The 16,755-nt window shown below is 58.3% G+C and overlaps 1 protein-coding gene across 4 annotated transcripts; it reads left to right on the top strand.

The window, feature by feature from the left end:
• The first annotated feature begins 5,651 nt into the window (after positions 1 to 5,651).
• On the top strand, positions 5,652 to 16,558 carry SPACA6 (sperm acrosome associated 6). 4 transcript variants are annotated; one of them, XM_037026001.2, is made up of 9 exons: positions 5,652 to 6,070; positions 6,347 to 6,424; positions 11,893 to 11,961; positions 12,615 to 12,638; positions 12,971 to 13,048; positions 13,118 to 13,224; positions 13,631 to 14,070; positions 14,353 to 14,391; positions 14,637 to 16,558. In XM_037026001.2, exons 1-8 carry the CDS (start codon positions 5,857 to 5,859, stop codon positions 14,384 to 14,386), a joined length of 1,044 nt encoding a protein of 347 aa, XP_036881896.2. In that variant the 5' UTR covers positions 5,652 to 5,856; the 3' UTR covers positions 14,387 to 14,391; positions 14,637 to 16,558. The 4 variants fall into 4 exon arrangements, with proteins under 4 accessions (XP_036881896.2, XP_036881898.2, XP_073081657.1 ...); XM_073225556.1 differs by lacking the exon at positions 14,637 to 16,558 and having other exon boundaries at positions 5,654 to 6,070; positions 13,631 to 13,787; positions 13,860 to 14,070; positions 14,353 to 14,451; XM_037026003.2 differs by lacking the exon at positions 14,637 to 16,558 and having other exon boundaries at positions 12,979 to 13,020; positions 14,353 to 14,451.
• The last annotated feature ends 197 nt before the right edge of the window (positions 16,559 to 16,755 follow it).

The following is a 16,755-nucleotide window of genomic DNA, read 5'->3' as shown; positions in this document are numbered from 1 at the left end:
CCTCCTTCCGTTCGCTTGGCAAACATTCTCCTAAACCCTTTTAGCTACACTCTTTGCTGGGTGATCCTGAGAACACAGCGATGACTCAGACCTAGATCACGCCCTCAGTGAATTCCCAGGAACAGACCTAGACACCAAGAATCACAACAGGAGAGGATGAGACCAGGACGAGGAGACAGGTGGTGGAGTTACAGTCCTGACCCAACTACCGGGCATCTGGGTGAAGGCAGAGTGGCAGCAATTCTGAACCAAGTCAAGGAGCTGGGCTGACAAACTCCTTTTTATCCATGCAAATTTGTGTGCAAGTCAAGTTAAATGTGTCCCCAATATCAATCCCATGTTAAGCTGCACATTTTCACAGCTTAGAGCCAGAGAGACCTGGGTTCAAATCCTACCTCTGCCATGCACGTTGTGAACTTGGTCAACTCACTATTTAGAATGTCATTTCCTCCACCCTTACACGTAAATAAAAGTTCCTAATAATACTGCTGTGATGATTGAATGATATAATGTATAACATATACCCAGCCCAGGGCCTGTTACCAATAGACACTGCATAAAGGGTATGTATTGCCATTTTTGTTATTCTTAGCATTAGTAATTAATAACAAATTTTGAAAGACCTAGGAGTGAGTGTTCATCAAATATCTGGGTTCAGAAGCTTAAAAGCATTGGAAGGAATCAGTTTAAAAAAGCAGTATTTGCATATGTAAGTATTAGTTTATGTTTAAAAAAATCTCCCAATTGATTGAATAAGTATGGATAAATAAATTTTTCCAATGGAATATTATACCACCACTAAAACGAAAGAGGTAGCTCTGTGAGCATGGATATAGGAGAATCTTCAGGAAACAATGTTAAAAAAAGCAAAGTGTAGAATAATGTGGTCCCAAGTGGGGACAAAAAAAGAATGGGGCTGTAATATATCTGCACAAATGTACAGAATTCCTCTGGAAAGATACACAAGAAACTGGTAAGCACAAGCCGTCCCCAGACACAACTGGGTGGCTGGGGTTGGGGTGGGAGGGAACAGCATTATTCACTGTTGGAGCCCCAGAAGGATACCCACCATTGTCTGAATGTTGCCCCTAAATGTGCCCTGGCCCCTGATGTACACTAAGTTCCAAGCGGGGCACAGCATCTCCTTTACCCCATTCTTCCTCCCGGTTCCCCACTGGGAACCCCTGTCCCCGCAATTCCTGGGTCAGAGTCCTGGTGGTCTATCTTCTTCACCTCCTCCCGCCCCGTCGTCCCCCACCAGAGCCTGTCAGTCCCAGTCCCCTGCCCCGCCCCAGTCCCCAGGGTCCCAGTCCCAGCCCCAGCTCTGGCATCCTGCTCCCCAGCCTCTCGGCCCCTCGGTCCATCCCCCACAGGGCCCCAGAGGGGTCTGCCTGGCGCCCAGGTCCGAGCCTGTCCCTCCCCTGGCTCTCAGCCCTCGGCGGCTCCTGGTCACCCTGGGAGAAAGTTCCCAGCCAGGCCTGCACCCCGGAGCCGGGCCCCGCACCCCGGAGCCGGGCCCCACCCACCGCCGCGGGGCCGCGGGGCTGGACGCCCGAGTCTCCACGGCTCCCGGGCCTGCCGGCTCCGCTCTCCCCCCGGGATCGCCCGGCCTCCAGCCTCTGGACCTCGCCGGAGCTCGCGTCCGGCTGCCTGCTCCTCGGCGGTTCCGAGCTGACCTCCCGGGCCCTCGGAGGTCAGGCCGCAGCCGCCGCCTTCTCGGGGTCCCCGCGGCGCGGGCCTCTCCCGGGTCACACCTCGTCGGCCCGGGTCGGCCCCCGTCAGCCCGGATTGGGACCGTCTGCGCGGGAGCGGCCTCCTCCGTCGGACTGTAAGCTCGGTCTGCAAGGGCAGATCTGGGTCTCAGTCACCTTTGGGGGCCCCCGGGGCGGGGCGGGGCGGAGGGCGGGGCTGGGGCGCTGAGCGGGGGATCCGGGAGCGGACCCCAGGGGGCGTGCGGGACGTGGGGAGCCCGGGGCCGCGGGCAAGTGCGCGGCCCGGCGGGCGGGGAGGAGCAGGCGGGACGGCGGCGGGCGCGCGGGGCGCGGAGCCGGCACCCCGGCCGCCGGGGAGGCGGAGGGAGAGAGGGGGCGCGGAGTGCAGCGCCGCGGCCCGCCGCCTCCCGGCCCCTTTTGTCCCTTCCCTCCTCCCTGCGTCACGCTCCCGGCCGGCCTCCCCGCCCCGCGCCTCCTCCCCGGGGCTGGATGGAATTTTTTCCCCTGGACCGGGGCCAGCGCCGGGGCAGGGGGAGGCCGGCGGCCGGCGGGCGCGGGGAGGGGCCGGCGGGGTCCCGGCGGGGAGCCGGCGGGGTCGGCGGGGAGCGGAGGGGCGGCGGGAACGCCGGGAGGAAGGGGAGAGGCCGCGGGGCGGCGGAGGCGGGGAGAGGATGGAGAGCGGGCGGCGGCGGCGGCGGCGGCGGCCGGGCCGGCCGGGGGCTGCCGGGGACCCCGTCCCTGCGACGCGGGAGCAGCGGAGCCGTGAGTCTGTGGGAGGGCGGCGGCCGGCGGGTCCGGGGCTCCGAGGGAGCAGGCGGCTGGGCCTGGATTACTGGGTCCTTGCGGGGGGTGCCTGGGACCCAGACTCCCTCCCGAATCCTTGGGGGAGGCGCCGGGATTCCGGGGTGCAGAGGGGGAGGGGTCCGGGAACACCCCTGGTCCCAGCGCGAGGGGAGGGCTGGGCTGGGGTAGCTCGGGGCGGGGGCGGGAGCGGGGGCGGGGGGCCGCGGCCGGAGGCCCGCCCCAGTCCTCAGGGGAGGCGGAGGGAGAGGCTGGCTCCGGAGGCGCCTCTGGCAGCGGAAGGGTTAACGTCTGGCTGGCGGGGAGGGGGAGGGGCTGGGAAGGGGCTGCGGGGCTTTTCGGGGTCAAGGGTGAGCCGTGCTGGTGGGAGGGGGCCGCGAGGACGGGGGAAGGTGTCTGGGCTGCCAGACAGGCCAGGGTCAGCGGCGGGGGCAGCGGCTGTCTGGCGCAGGAGAGGCCCGGCATCCAGGCTCCCTTGGGGACCTGGGATTCCGGGCCCCAGGCCCCAGCCCCCTCCTCCCTTAGACCTGGGAGTCCGCAACCCAGCCCCCTCCCTCGAAATTCCAGAATCCGAACCCCTAGGCCCCTGCACCCCAGGACCTGGGCCTCTGGGCCTCCAGCCCCGCCTTCCCTTAGACAGGGGAGGCCACACGGCAGCCCCTCCCTCCCCGGAGCCCCAGAATTCGGGCCCCCAGCCCCTTCCCCCCTGGAACCCAGGCGTCCCCACCTCCTCTTCGGCCCCAGCTGGAGTCCAGCCCTCCGGGAGTTAAGGGGGCGGGGCCGTGGTTGCCATAGTGCCAGACTGTTTGGGTCTGCTCTCTGACCCCTGGGGGCTCCCCAGGGTCTGCCGAGAGGGGGAGGGGGACCCGGACCTGAGGGAAGTCCAGCACCAACCCCTTCCCCAAAACGGGCCTACGGACCCAGGGACTTGGCGTGTCCACCAGCGCCTTGTCCAGTGACCTTGAACAAGGCCGAGACCCTTCCCCCCGGGTCTCAGTTTCCCCCAGGGGAAATTCGTTGCGGGAGCAGAGAGATGCTCTGGTCCCGCAGATCTTTAGGATTCTCCGCTTCCCCTGTCCCCCCACCCCCTCCCCAGGCCCCAGGCAGCCCCGGGGCATGCTGGGAACCCGGCCTGGGCTCGGGGCCAGGCTGTTGGGGGGGCGGGGGCCGCCTCCCTTCCCCTTCCTCCCCACCTTTGCCTGACTCTCGCCCCCGCCGGAGGGTCCGGGAGCTGGGGAAGGAGGGGAGGGGGCTGAGAGCCGCGGCCGTGGTCCCGTCTCCGGGCCCCCACCTTCCCCCTTCCGCCCCCGCCCCCTTCCCGCCCCTCCACCCCCCTCGGCAGGTCGCTACCCCAGCCCTGGGCCCCTTCTCCAACCACCCCCAGCGCCAGACCTGGCCCAGGGCCGCCAGGAGGAGGGAGGGAGGGAAGGAGAAAGGGGGAGAGGCAGGGGTACGGGCAGAAGGGCGGGGGGTGGCGGGGAAGGGGTGCCAGCGCCCTAGAAGGGAGAGAAGAAGATGGAGAGAAGGGGGAGAGGAGGGAAGGAGGGAGGCAGAAACTGCGGGAGGAAGAGACAGAGAACGGGAGAGACAAAGAGACGGAAGGAGGCGGAGAAGGGGCGGCGGGGAGGCAGAAGGTAAAGCCGAAGAAGGAGCGGAGAGGAGAGGAGGGGACGAGGCCGGCTGGGGGCGCTGGAGGGAGGGAGGCAGGAGGGAGAGGCGCGGGCAGGGCCGAGGGCTGCTCGGCTGCGGGGGGATGTGGAGGCCAGGTAGGGGCCGGCCGGGCGGGTCAGCCCACGGCAGCACCGCGGGAGGACCAGGAAGGCGGAGATGGGGTGTGGGGCGGCATGTGCAGGACAGACAGCTGGACGGAGGGGAGGCCCAGGCACGGACTCTTGGTCCAGGGCTGGGCAGGGTGGGTGCCGGGCCCTCCCACTTACCGGCTGGCCTTGGCCGGGTCTCTTGCCCTCTTGGGGAGCTCAGTCTTCTCACCTGCAGAATGGGGGTGTTGTTAGCTCCTCGCTGCCCTGCGTGGGAGATGTCGGAGGCCTGGGGTGTTGCTGGTGCTCGTGGATGACAGCTATCCCGTGATGGATGCTGGCGGTCCGAGAGAAGGGCAGGAAGGGGCGACAATACCTAGACCTCTGCTGCGTCTGCACAGCTCCTGGCTTCCTGAACCTGACAGGTAGGCAGGGAAGCCAGTGGCTCAGGGGGGGCCAAGCTCCTGAACCCAGGAAGCCAGGAAGGCTGGGCCTTTCCCAGGGACGCAGGCTTGGCTGGACTCCCAGATCTGAGGGAGGAGGGGGCTCAGGGCCTGGACTCCAGGGACTTTGGTGAGGAAGGGGCCAGGAGCCTGAACTCCTGGGTCCCTGGTGAGCGAGGGGCCGAAGGGCTGATTCCTGGGTTCCTGGGGGGGGAGGGGCCGGGGGCCCGGATTCCTGGGTCCTGGCACCCACCCGTAGAACCGACCTTGCGGGGCCTTCGCCGCACACAAGCTCGTGTCTGTGGGTCCGTGTCGGGGGCTCACCATCGCGGCTGGGGCTGCCCCGGCCCTCCCTGGCCCTCCTGGCCCCCATGTGTCCGTCCATCGGTCTGTCTGTCCGCCTGCCGCGCCCCCCGGGCTGAGGTAGGAGGTTGTATAGTTGAGGAGGACACCCACGGAGATCACTATACGGCCTCCTAGCTTTCCCCAGGCTGCGCCCTGCACGGGATGGCCCGGCGGGGACCCTGGCCCCTGACCGCCGCCCTGCCCCGCTGGGCTCAGGGGGCTGCTGCAGGGGCCCTGGGAGGAGGAGCTGGCTGTCTCTCCTGTCTTGTCCCTGCGTTTCCGCCCTCCCCCTTTCCTCAGAGTTTCTCTCCCATCAAGAAATCTGTTTTGCTTTCTGCCTGTCAGTCTCTCATCTCGGTGTCTCTGCACCGTGGGCTCTCAGGCCTTCCGGTCTCTGTATGTTCTCTGTTTCTCTGCACATCTGTTTCTGCCTCTCGGGCACTCACAGCGGCGCTGTGCCTGCCCATCCCTGACCCAGCCCCTCACCACATTCCAGCGCTGGGCCCCCATGCACCACACTGCCAGCCTCTGGGTCCCTGAGACCCTTTAACCTGTGAGGATGTCCAGGGTCACAGGTGAGGTTCTTGGGAGCCTGGCGTCCGGCACAATCACAGGTCTGGGGATTGCCCGCCTGACCCCTAACCTCTGACCCATCAAACCCCTCCTGCCTGAAAACACAGAACCTGACATTTGATCAGCAACTAAAATCCAACCTCTGGCCCCATACCACACGCCCCTCCCCCATCCCATGTGACCTCACAAAGGTCACCAGTTCTCCCTGGGCTGAGACCCTCCGCTATGGCTGGGCTCCCCTCGCTGAGCACTGTCCCATTGGCCCTGGTGGCCCTCTTGATATTCAGGGCCCCCGCCTGGGCCTGTCTTTTCTGCTTCACATCCCACGAGGAGCGTCTCCGCATCTGCCAGATCTTCACCGGCATGGAGGGCCCCGAGCTGGAGACGTGCGAGAAAGAGTTCACCGCAGCCTTCGAGGGCCTCAAGGACGTCCAGATCAGTGAGGAGCCCCCGCCACGTCCTCCGGGGCTTGGGAGTTAGGTGGGGAGAGGCCAGAAGGCCTGGAGAGAGACATGCAGAGAGGCAGACGGATAGTGAGAAGCATCCTCAGAGGAGGATGGAGATGGGGGGAGACAGACTTGAGAGGAATAGTGAGTTGTTGGGGGAGCAGTCTGAGAGAGAGACAGACAGTGTCTTAGATGTCCCAGATTTTGTCCACACCGGGGATGTGGTGCTGGATGGACGTGCGTCCCCCAAGCCCCATCCTCATCCCCAGACTACAGTGAGAGAGGCCACTTGCATGACGTGTTCACCCAGATGACCCACTCGCTCCAGGAGCTGGCCGCCGCCCAGGGTAAGTGCAGTGGAGACGGTGGTGATGGGAGGCGTGGGCTCGGTGCCCCTAGGAGATGGATGTGTGTGCAGACAGGGTCACCTGCAGGTGTCAGCGATCCGGAGGAGGTGGTGCCAGGCAGCCGCGCGAGCTTGGTGGGTGTTGGGGAGAAGGGGTGGACAAGTACTGGCAGGGAGGGGAAGGCATGGTGTAGACATGACAAGAGTCTGAAACCCCCCCGGGATCAGGTAAACGTGAGTTATGACCTGGCTGTGCGGCACATCCTCTTCCTGGCTGTGGGGTTCTGCTCATGTCATTGTCTCCTCCTGGGCCTCAACCTACCCACCTTAAGGTGGAACAACTTCCTTGTTTCCCAGGAGGGCTGTGGAATGGAGCCAGAGGGAGGGGTGCTGATGAGACAGATCCCCAGGAGGAGGTCTTCCGGGATAAACGCTATTCCTTATGGTTAACACTGTGTCTGTACTTGTGCGGGGCATTTGGGGACCGGAAAATAGGTAGGAACAGGGAAAGGATCATCCCAGTCACCCTGAGGAGAGACAGGCCCATGTGACAGCCTTGGAGAAACACCGCATGTGGTCATGTGGAGGGGCCTGAGGACGGTGGGGAGGGCGGTGGGGAACACCGGGAGCCGAGGGGCAGTGTTAGCAGGAATCACACCGGGTGCCCATGATCCCAGGACACAGGATCCCTTCAGTGTACCCAGACAGAATGGTGGCAGGCGCCAGGGGGCCACCTCCGAGGTTTGGGGCCCAGGGCTGCTTTCTGCCTCTGTGGTTACACCTTTTGTTTCTTGCTCCTGCCCACCGAGCTTTTTAGCAAAGCTCCCCAGAGGTGAGGAGGTTCCCATCCATCCAGGTGGGTTGGTCTGAGGGGCCAGCATGGAGATGGCTTCAGCTGCGGGTCCCCCACCTCCAAAGAGAGGCCTGAGGCAGTGAACCAGCAGGGCACTCAGAGCTCCAGGAAATACCCTTTCTCCCCACAGAGGCCCCGAAGGTTTGCAAAGGGCAGGAACCAGTCCGGCTCTGGCGTAGAAGACCCCTTGAAAGCTGTGTGCGGGAGGGACTGGAGGCTAGGAGGCCTGGGTGGAGGCTGCGATGGTGGAGAAGAGGGGATGGGGCGGGAGGGTGGGGGCTTGGGTCTGATGGGTTGTTCAGGGAGGCTTAGAGGACAGTGCCCAGAGTCCAGCCCCATGCTGGGTGGGCAGTCCGCCATCCTGAGATGGGAGCCAGGAGAAAGAGCATCTGGGGGCAGATGCCGCGCTGGGCCAGGTTGTAGTGACTACGAGGGACCCCAGGGTGCATCCAGGGTGCAGCGAGATAGCAGGTCCAGGATTCAACTGAAAGATCAGGGAGACTTGGGAGTCAGTCCTGAAGGAGCAGGCGGCAGGGAAGGGCAGGGTCAGCTCCGGGTGTAGGGAGGTCCTTGGGGGTCGTGTGGAGGATGACCCGGAGGCCAGGAGAAGCTGGTGCAACACGTGCAACAGATATCTACTGAACGTATACGAAACAGCAGTGGGACGCAGCTGTGATCAAAACTGCAGACCACCAGCCCTCGGGTTCCTTACAGGGCAGTGGGGGGGCGGACAGAGACAGCAAACATCAGCAATCAGTAATCATCAGTGACGTACTATCGCATGTCAGCTGTGGGGGTGTGCTGTGGGGGAAAATAGAGAAGCGGAGGGAATGGGGTGGCCCATGGGGCAATTATTTTAAATAAGTTGACCAGGGAAGGTACAAATAGGAAGGTCCAGCTCAGCAAAGACTTGAAGAAGAAGACAGCCACGCAGATAATCTGGGACAGAGCGCTCCAGGCAGAGGAAGGAGCCAGTGCAAAGGCCGTGGGGCCAGTGGGGCTCCAGTGGAGTCACGGCGGGAGAAAGCAAGGAGACGAAATCAGAGGGGCGGCAAGGGGCCACGCGACCTGTGAGACCCTGCAGGCCTGGGTTCTCGAGCCCCAGTGTTACGGCAGCATCTCCTGGCACCTTGTCAAAATGCAGATTCCTGGGCCCCACCCTCGTCTGACCCGGAGGTCTGAGGAAGGGCCTGGACATGGACTTTCTCAGGTCACGCTGCTGCTCTGGGAATACATTTTGAGGACCCCTGTTGTGGGCCTTTGGACTCACTTTAGCTTTTGCTCTTGAGATGAGGGACCCATTAGAGCATTTTAGGAAGAGAGAGGAGGAGGGAGGATGTGACTGCGGCCATGTGGGTCAAGGGCAGACCAGGAGACCAGAGAAGGTGGCTGCTGCTGGTTCCATGCTCAGGGGTCCAGGTGGGCCGAGATGAGGTGGGAGGAGGGGAGGGTACAGGAGAAGGAAGATCAAGGATTTGACTGTGTGCAGGGGAAAGGCTGTGTCTGCAGTTATTCAGGTTGATGCCCCTCCTAAAGTTCAAGCCCTATGAGGTGGGGTTTTACAGCCCCATTGTCCAGATGGAGAAGCTGGCGGATGGGCTGGACTGTGAGGACAGACCGGGGTCTCTCTCTGCTGGGGCAGAGCGGTGCTCAGTGGTGGCAGGCAATGCTGCTTGTGTATCTAAACCATGGGGTGGACAGTCTGGTGTAGACAGGACGGTCCAACACCACAGGAAGTGGCTCCATGTGGAGGCTCTGGAGCCCAGGCACCTTTGTTCTGACCTACCTACGTGACGTTGGGCCACCTCACTAACGTCTCCATGCCTTGGTTTCCCCATCCAGCAGCTGGCCCCTGTGTAACACTCACTGGGTGCCAGGCATCATCAGAGGGTACCTGGCACACTGTTTGGGTCAGAGCAGCTTGTGTTGTACGGCATTAAACCCTCCCCGCCAACCCTATGAGGCAGATCCCAAAATCATCCCCGTTTTACAAACGACGGAACTGGGAAGGTTAGAAACTTGGCCAAATCCCCCAAGGAAGAGGGCTTGGGGTGGCCATCTCAGATGTGAGACAGGTGTGCTGGACGATGGACGAGCCAGGCTCAAACCCAGGTGGTGGGGAACAGCTGACACTCCTGAAAACGTGTCCCTCCTTTGGGGAAGACTCGACAACATCCACCCACACCCCCTGGTGGTTCACCTGATACATCCCAGCCCCTTGGCCTTTGGACGTTTCACTCCACCCCTACTCTATTCCCAGGTTTACTAGAGATAGGCACTCACCCATGGCTCACTTGGTATATCCCACACTCAGCCTCCCTGAGAGTCACCTGGCTTGACCCACAGATATTCCTCAGACAACCCCTCCAACATCCTGGCCTCTCATCTGAGCACCCCATTCTGACTACATCCTCCTGAGCTTCCTGCCATCTTCAGACCACACTCCTACTCTGTGGCCAAGGAGGGACCTCCAAGTCTTTGGCCCCTCATTCTGAACCCACTCCCAGGCTTCTGGGTCCCCTCTCTCCAGCTTATACCCAGTGGTCATCACTTTAGCCACTCCGAGCAATATCCCCAATTCCCTCCCTTTCTGTATGGTTTTATGTCACAGAGGAGCCCTCAGAGTCTTAAGTAAGCTAGAAGTTGATGTCTCCCATGTAAGTCGTGAAGTAGGCACCTAAGACTAGTGTGGCAGCTCCATTTTCTGGGGGATCCAACCCCCTTCCAGCTTTTTGCTCTATCATTCTATGGTATAGCCCTTATCCTCACGGTGCTGTATGACTGCTAGAGCTTCAGCCATCAAATTCAAGTTTCAGGCAGCAGGATAGAGGAAGGGGAAGAGATCAGTAAGGTAACACCATTTCTCCTTTAAGGCTACTTCCTTCGACTCATATATGACACTTCCACTTAGATTTTAATTATCAGAACTTGGCCATGTGACCACAACTAGCTATAAAGGCAAGTTGGGAAATGTAGTCTTCATGTGGAGGTGAGGTGGGGAGCCCCTTCCTAGCTGAAATGCAGTATTATGTTACTAAAGATAAATATTTGGAGGCCACTGGCAATCCCTGTGTCTTAGTTTGCTAGGGCTGCTGTTAGAAAGTATCACAGTCTGGGTGGCTTAAAGGACTGAAATGTGTTTGTTCAGGATCCTGGAAGCTAGAAGTCCAAGATCAAGGTGTTAAGTGTCAGCAGGGTCAGTTCCTTCTGACGCCTCTCCTTGGCTTGTAGATGGTCATCTTCTCTTTCCCTGTGTCTTCACATGGTCTGCCCTGTGTGTGTGTCTGCGTCAGAATTTCCTCCTCTTACAAGGAAATCAGTCGTATTGGATTAGGGCCCACCCTAATAACCTCAGTTTAATTTAATTACCTGTTTAAGACTCTCCAGATAGAGACAGGTACTAGGGGTTAGGACTTCAATGTACTAATGTGGGGGAGAGACAATTCAGCCTATAACATCCTATTCCATTGCTGATTTCCAAAACCACCTCCACCCGTAAATCAAGCCAGCCATTCACCTCAGAAGCCACAACCCTTACAGTTTGGAGGCTGTCACGATGTTCAAAACTCAAACACCCGTAAGGGCAGAGAACGTTGAAAAAGGAATGCAACTGGAGTAGAAATGAATTGTTCTGGAGACCATGGGGCAGTGGCAGGTGTGTGTTCTGCCTAAAGAGGGTGGCTGCTGCTAAACTCCACCTAATGGCCTCATGGAAATATGGTCTCTGTTAAAGCTCTTCCAAATTTTGTAAAAGATGCCAAACATTTTATGTGACTTCCCAGAATTTTATCTGATGGCAACCAGTTCATTTAAAAAAACACTTTCCAGGCCAATTATAACACATCCAAGGTATGGACTGGGGCCATAGGCCACCTGTCGCAGTCTCCATTCCGGTTGGATCCCGGAATCCATCCTGTGTGTACTTACTGAGTGCATTCTAAGACTCAGGGCCCTTTCCTGGGCTCTGGGACACAGCAGTAAAGGAGGACATGTTTGTTTACCTAAGAGACACACTTAAATGATTGGCATATAAAATATATGTAATTGCAAACTGGTGATAGCTGTTAAACTACAGGAGACAAAAACAGGAACTGGATTAGATTAGCTATGTGGTCAGGGAAAACCTGTATGTAGGTGATACAAGATACCTGGTGGTGAAAGATGGGTAGGAGGAGGGGAAAAGATGTGCCAGACACAGAAACCAGCACGTGCAAAGGCCCTATATGCTAGAGAACGTGGCTCTTTTCCTATCAGGGAAAATGAAAGGTGGACAACCAGGGATGGGATAGAGTGGGTGGGAAACCCGGCCTGAGCATGCAGGGCCTAGTAGGCGTTTTAAGGAATTTGGTCTTCACCCTCCCCTCTCCCTGCAGCAAGCCAAGGATAGATAATGCAGAGGACAGTTCCATCATGCAGATAGTACAGAGGCAGGAAGGAGACTTCGGGGTTTGCTGGCCTCCTGGGTAGGCAGGTGGGAGGAGGTAAGAGGAGGGACTCTGGCCTGTACCAGAGACATGGGGCCGAGGAAGGGGCACAGACACGATGACAGCTAGGCCTGCTGAGCTCGGCGGCCTTGGGGAAGGGTCTTCACTACAAGGCATCCTTCCACTCTCCAGGGTCCTTTGAAGTTGCGTTCGCTGATGCCGCGGAGAAAATGAGGAGGGTCATTGTAAATCTTAAAGAAGGTAAAAATGGACTCCATCTCCCCCAGGCATACCCATTTAGGCAACCGCTTTCCTAAGACTGTAGTCTTCTCCCTTCAGCCCAGGTCCCTGTGATCTCTGAGCTCCTTACCCAGCGCGGACCACGCTGGGTCTGCTCCCTGCCCCTTCGACGGAGGGCTTCCTCCTTGGGGTTGGGGATGAACCCCTTCGGGTGGGCTTGACCCAGATTAGTTCGGTTCTCTTCCTGGATCTGTGTACACATGCGCAGTTAAAGGGTTCCTTTTTCAACCGGGCCTCCTAAACTGGTTACTTCTAGCCTGACCACACCTCTAACTGGGCCCCCTAATTAGACCCGTCCCCTCCGAGGATCGCCCAGTGGGTGGAATACCCGAGCCTGGTCCCGCCTCCTTCGCACAAGCCGCGGGCGTGCTGCCCTCCGCCCACCTCCCTCCCCGGCACTGGCTGTAGATGGCGGGTGAAATGCTGCAGTCTCGGCTCCACCTACAGGTGGAATGCTGCAGCCTTGGCCCGCCCCATCGGTGGGCCGCGGAGGCCGTTTTCTTTGCTCTTGCGGGGATGCATCCGGCGCAGTAACATCCTCTTGGGGAGATAAGGGGAGCTTGAGTCGGGCACCTCCCGTGACCCTCGGATACTAACGCTTCCTCTCTCCGCAGCGCAGGCCTGCATCCCTCCCTGCGGTAAGCACTTCATTCTGAGCTCTCAATGGCGGGGAACGGGAAATGGTCGGGGCCAGAACCTGGAACTTGAAGTGGGGGAGCATGGGTGGGCCTCAGAGCCGAAGGAGGCCCGAAAGAGACTGGGCAAAATTAAGTAAACCAGGTATTGCTCACAAACCTCATATAAGGCGGGTCCGAAAGCCAAAGCAAGCCAATAGGAATCCTAGATGCCGGAGAGGTGAAAGCCAGCCAGTGAGTGCAGGGAAGGTGGGGCCCCGATTCTGGACAGAACCCTGGGAGGGGGCCGTGGCTGGGGGACGCACAGGTTGCCCAGACTAGTTCCCGCCCCGCAGGACTGCAGGAGGTCGCCCGGCGTTTCCACTGCCGCGGGTGCTACTCCAAGGTCTGTGACCTCCCGCTGGACTGCCCAGGTGAGAGGGGCCGCCCAGAGGGCGAGAAGGGGCGGGGCCACCCGGGGGCTGACGCGGACCCCCCTTCAGTTCAGGACGTGACGGTGACTCGGGGTCGTCAGGCTATGTTCTCTTGCACTGTGAACTTCCAGCTGCCCAAGGAGGAGATCACCTATTCCTGGAAGTTCGTGGGAGGTGTGAGTCCGGGCGGAGCCGCTGCCAAGGGCTGGAGGCGGGTTTTGCTTCCCAGGAGGATGAGGAGGCCGGACGCAGGGTGTGGGGCTTGGGGTCTTGCTCGAGGTTCAGGCTTCCTGCAAGGAGAGGGATCAAGGCTCCGAAGGCAGGACCGGGGCTTGGGCTGGCTTACCGCGTAAGGGTTTAGGGCGGGAGAGCGAGTGAAAGCCCCGGGGGGTGGAGCCAAGATGGGAGGCGGGGCTAGTGGAGTGTCTGCGAATACAGAGGGTGTGGCCAGGGCTCGGGGGCGTGGTCTGTGTCGGGGGTGGGGCCTGCGCGCCGCCGCTGGGCAAGTCTGGACTGTGAGAATGTGACCTGGGCTCGGGCGGGACCCCCTCGTCCCTCTGCTTCATGCCGATTGTTCCGCAGCTCCGCACTCAGGACCTGACCTACTTCCGAGAGATACCGCGGGCGCAAGGCAACCTGGCGCGGATCCGGCCGGCGCAGCCCAGGCACGGCGGAACCTTCTCTTGCGTGATCATGCACGACCAGCAGCCCCTGGCGCGGCTGTATTTCTTTCTTAACGGTGCGGGCGGGGCTGCACGGGGGCGAAGCTGCGCGGGGGCAGGGACACCTGCTGACGTGCGCGTCCCCGTAGTGACCGGCCCACCCCCACGCGGGGAGACCGAGCTCCAGGTCACCTTTCGGGATGTGCTGCGATGGTCGCCCCGTGAGGCGGAGATGATGGAACCCTGGAGGCCTAGTCTGGGCGAGCTGCTGGCCAGGCCCGAGGCCCTGACACCTAGCAACCAGGGCCTGCTCGCAGCTGTTGCGGCCATAGCATCAGCCAGTGTGACAATTCTGGCGTGGTGAGTCCCTGGGACCCTGGAGCCCCAGTGTCTGGCTCCCTCCTTGCTCAGACCCTGGGACCCTGGAGCCCCAGTGTCTGGCTCCCTCCTTGCTCAGACCCGGGAGTCTGAGCCCCCAGTCCCTCCTCAGTTATCTGAGCACCCCCGGCCCTCCTTTCTCAGACTCAGGAGTCTAGGTCCCCAGCCTCCAAGCCCACACACCTTTGGGACCCACGGGTCCGTGAGCCAGATTTCTGGCCCCAGCCTCTCCCACACGTACAAACACTGCTTTTGTTTCCCCAGGATGTTCTTTCGATGGTACTTCAGTGGCTACTAACAAAGGTATCTTTTTCTTCCTCACCCTATTTACATCCCTAAAATAAAGAACCTCTTTCAGCTCTGTGGATTGGTTCATTTTTTAAAGTGATCCCTGCTGATTCAGGAGAAGGGGCAGCATACCCCACTATGCTCAGGTGAATCTGCCCCCATGGTGACAGTAACATGTATTGCTGTCAGTGCAAGCCCAGACCCTCCACACACTCACACCCCCAATTTCTGGCAGTTCTCCTTAACCCTTACACCTGCAGAAGACACCCTCAATGGAGTCCTTGATGTCACCCTGAAAGCTTGCTCCTGCCCACGGAGGAGGAATTTCCTGCTGTCATAAGGGCACCACCATCCGCCCAGCTGCTCAGTCAGAAACCTAAGAGCCCTGTGAATTCCTCCTCTGCTTCCAATCTATTTCCTTTTTAACTCCTGAATAGCTCAAGAAGCTGCCCTCTCTTTATGCACCCAGCCACCACCATCTCTTGCCTGGATCACTGCAGCAGTGTCCGTACTGGCTTTTCATAGTTTTAATAATTTAAATATAAGTTGTCCCTCCTGTATGACAATAGAAGTCAGAGGTGTGTGTCTGGGTATCCTTAACGATGGATCGCCCCCTTTTGTTTACTTACCTAGTTGCTCCTGGAAATCAGACAGCTGCCTCTTAGTAGTTTCTGTATTTGCAAACCTGTTAAAGTGTGTGAAATTCAGTAGGTACTTGGTAAATGTTTCTGTGACTTGAAGAGTGAATGAGAAAAGTGTAAACAGTTGGCACGTGGTAGTGGCTACGGTTGTGGACAGCACAGCTGCAGCATTTTTGGCCTGAGCAGCAGGAAGGATGGAGATTGCTGGAGATGCAGTTTTTGTGGGGATTAAGGAGGAGGAAGGGGAGGACAGATGCCAAAGTGGGTTTAGTTATTAGGTATCCAAGTGGGAATGTCTTGGAGGCAGTTGGGCATAATAAGTCTGGAATTTAGGGACAAAGTCCAATCTGAAGATAGAAGTTTCAGAGTCCCATCTCCAGGCTGGAGCACAAATGAGGCATTCAGAGCCGTAACACTGGATGAACAGAAGAAATCATTGTAGGTAAGAGAAGTGGATAAGAAGAGGTTTCTCTGAAGTTACGCAGTCAGCAACATTAAGAGGAACCAAGAAGGGAAACTGGGGAGCAAGGCGTCTGTGGTATTCTGAAAACAAATGAGAGAGGAGAGAGTGATAACTGTGTCCGATGTTGCCAAATCATGAAATAGGAGGCCCAAGAATCGGCCGCTGGCTTTAGTTTAGCACCATGGATATCATTGGTGAACTTGACAAGAGCAATTTCAATGGAGCCATGGGGGCAAGTACCTGCTTGGCAGGGGTTTAAGAGTCAATGGGAGTGAGCAGCATTACTCAGGGAAATGCAAATCAAAACCAAATGAGAAACCACTTCACACCCACTAAGATACCTGTAATAAAGTGAGGTAATAACAAATGTTGGCAAGGATGTGGACAAATCGGAACCCTCATACTTTGCTGGTGGGAATGTAAAATCGGTGCAGACACTGGAAAACTGGCAATTCCTCATTAAAGTAACGAGTTAACAATATGATCCAGCAATTCCTTTCCTAGAGGATTCCATTCAGGAGAATTAAACCTATGTCCACACAAAAACTTGAACGTGAAAGCTCACAGCATTATTCACAATAGCCAAAAATTGGAAACATCCCAAATGTACATCAACTGGTAAATGGATGAAATGTGACCCATCCCTGCAATGGAATATTATTTGCTGATACAAAGGAATGAATCAGTGATACGTGCAACACCAAGGATAAATCTTGAAAACACCCTGAACCAAAGAAGCCAATCACAAAAGAGCACATCACATGATTCCATTTGTAAGAATTGTCCAGAACAGGTTAAACCTATAGGGACAGGAAGTAGGGTGCTTTGGGGGGTGATGGTGGGAGTACGTAGAGGGGTGAGGAGTGACTGCCAGGAGCTAACCGGGTTCCTCTGCATGATGAAAATGTCCTAAAATTAGATCATGGTGATGGCTGCACAAATCTATAACCTTACTAAAGACCATTAAAATACATGCTTTAAGTGGGTGAACTTTGTGGGAGGGAAATTGGAGACAAATACAACTCACAAGGAGTTTTGCTATAGAAGTGGGCCAGTAGCTCAAGGGGAAACAGGTCAAGACAGGTGTCTTAAAAATCAGAGAGGAAAGGGACTGAGGAAGGTGGGTGGGAAGGGAGGGATAAGGGGATTAACGGACATGACGATTAGCACACATAATGTGGGGGGGCACTGATGGACAGTGACTGCAATGGGGTGGGGGGGGCTCGATAATAAGGGTAATTGTAGTAACCACATTGTTTTTCTTGTGAAACCTTC

This window comes from Manis javanica, chromosome 17, assembly GCF_040802235.1.
Source record: "Manis javanica isolate MJ-LG chromosome 17, MJ_LKY, whole genome shotgun sequence".
Lineage (NCBI taxonomy): Eukaryota > Metazoa > Chordata > Mammalia > Pholidota > Manidae > Manis > Manis javanica.
The sequence above is the reverse complement of the archived record's forward strand: the minus strand, read 5'-3'. Positions and strand labels throughout refer to the sequence as shown.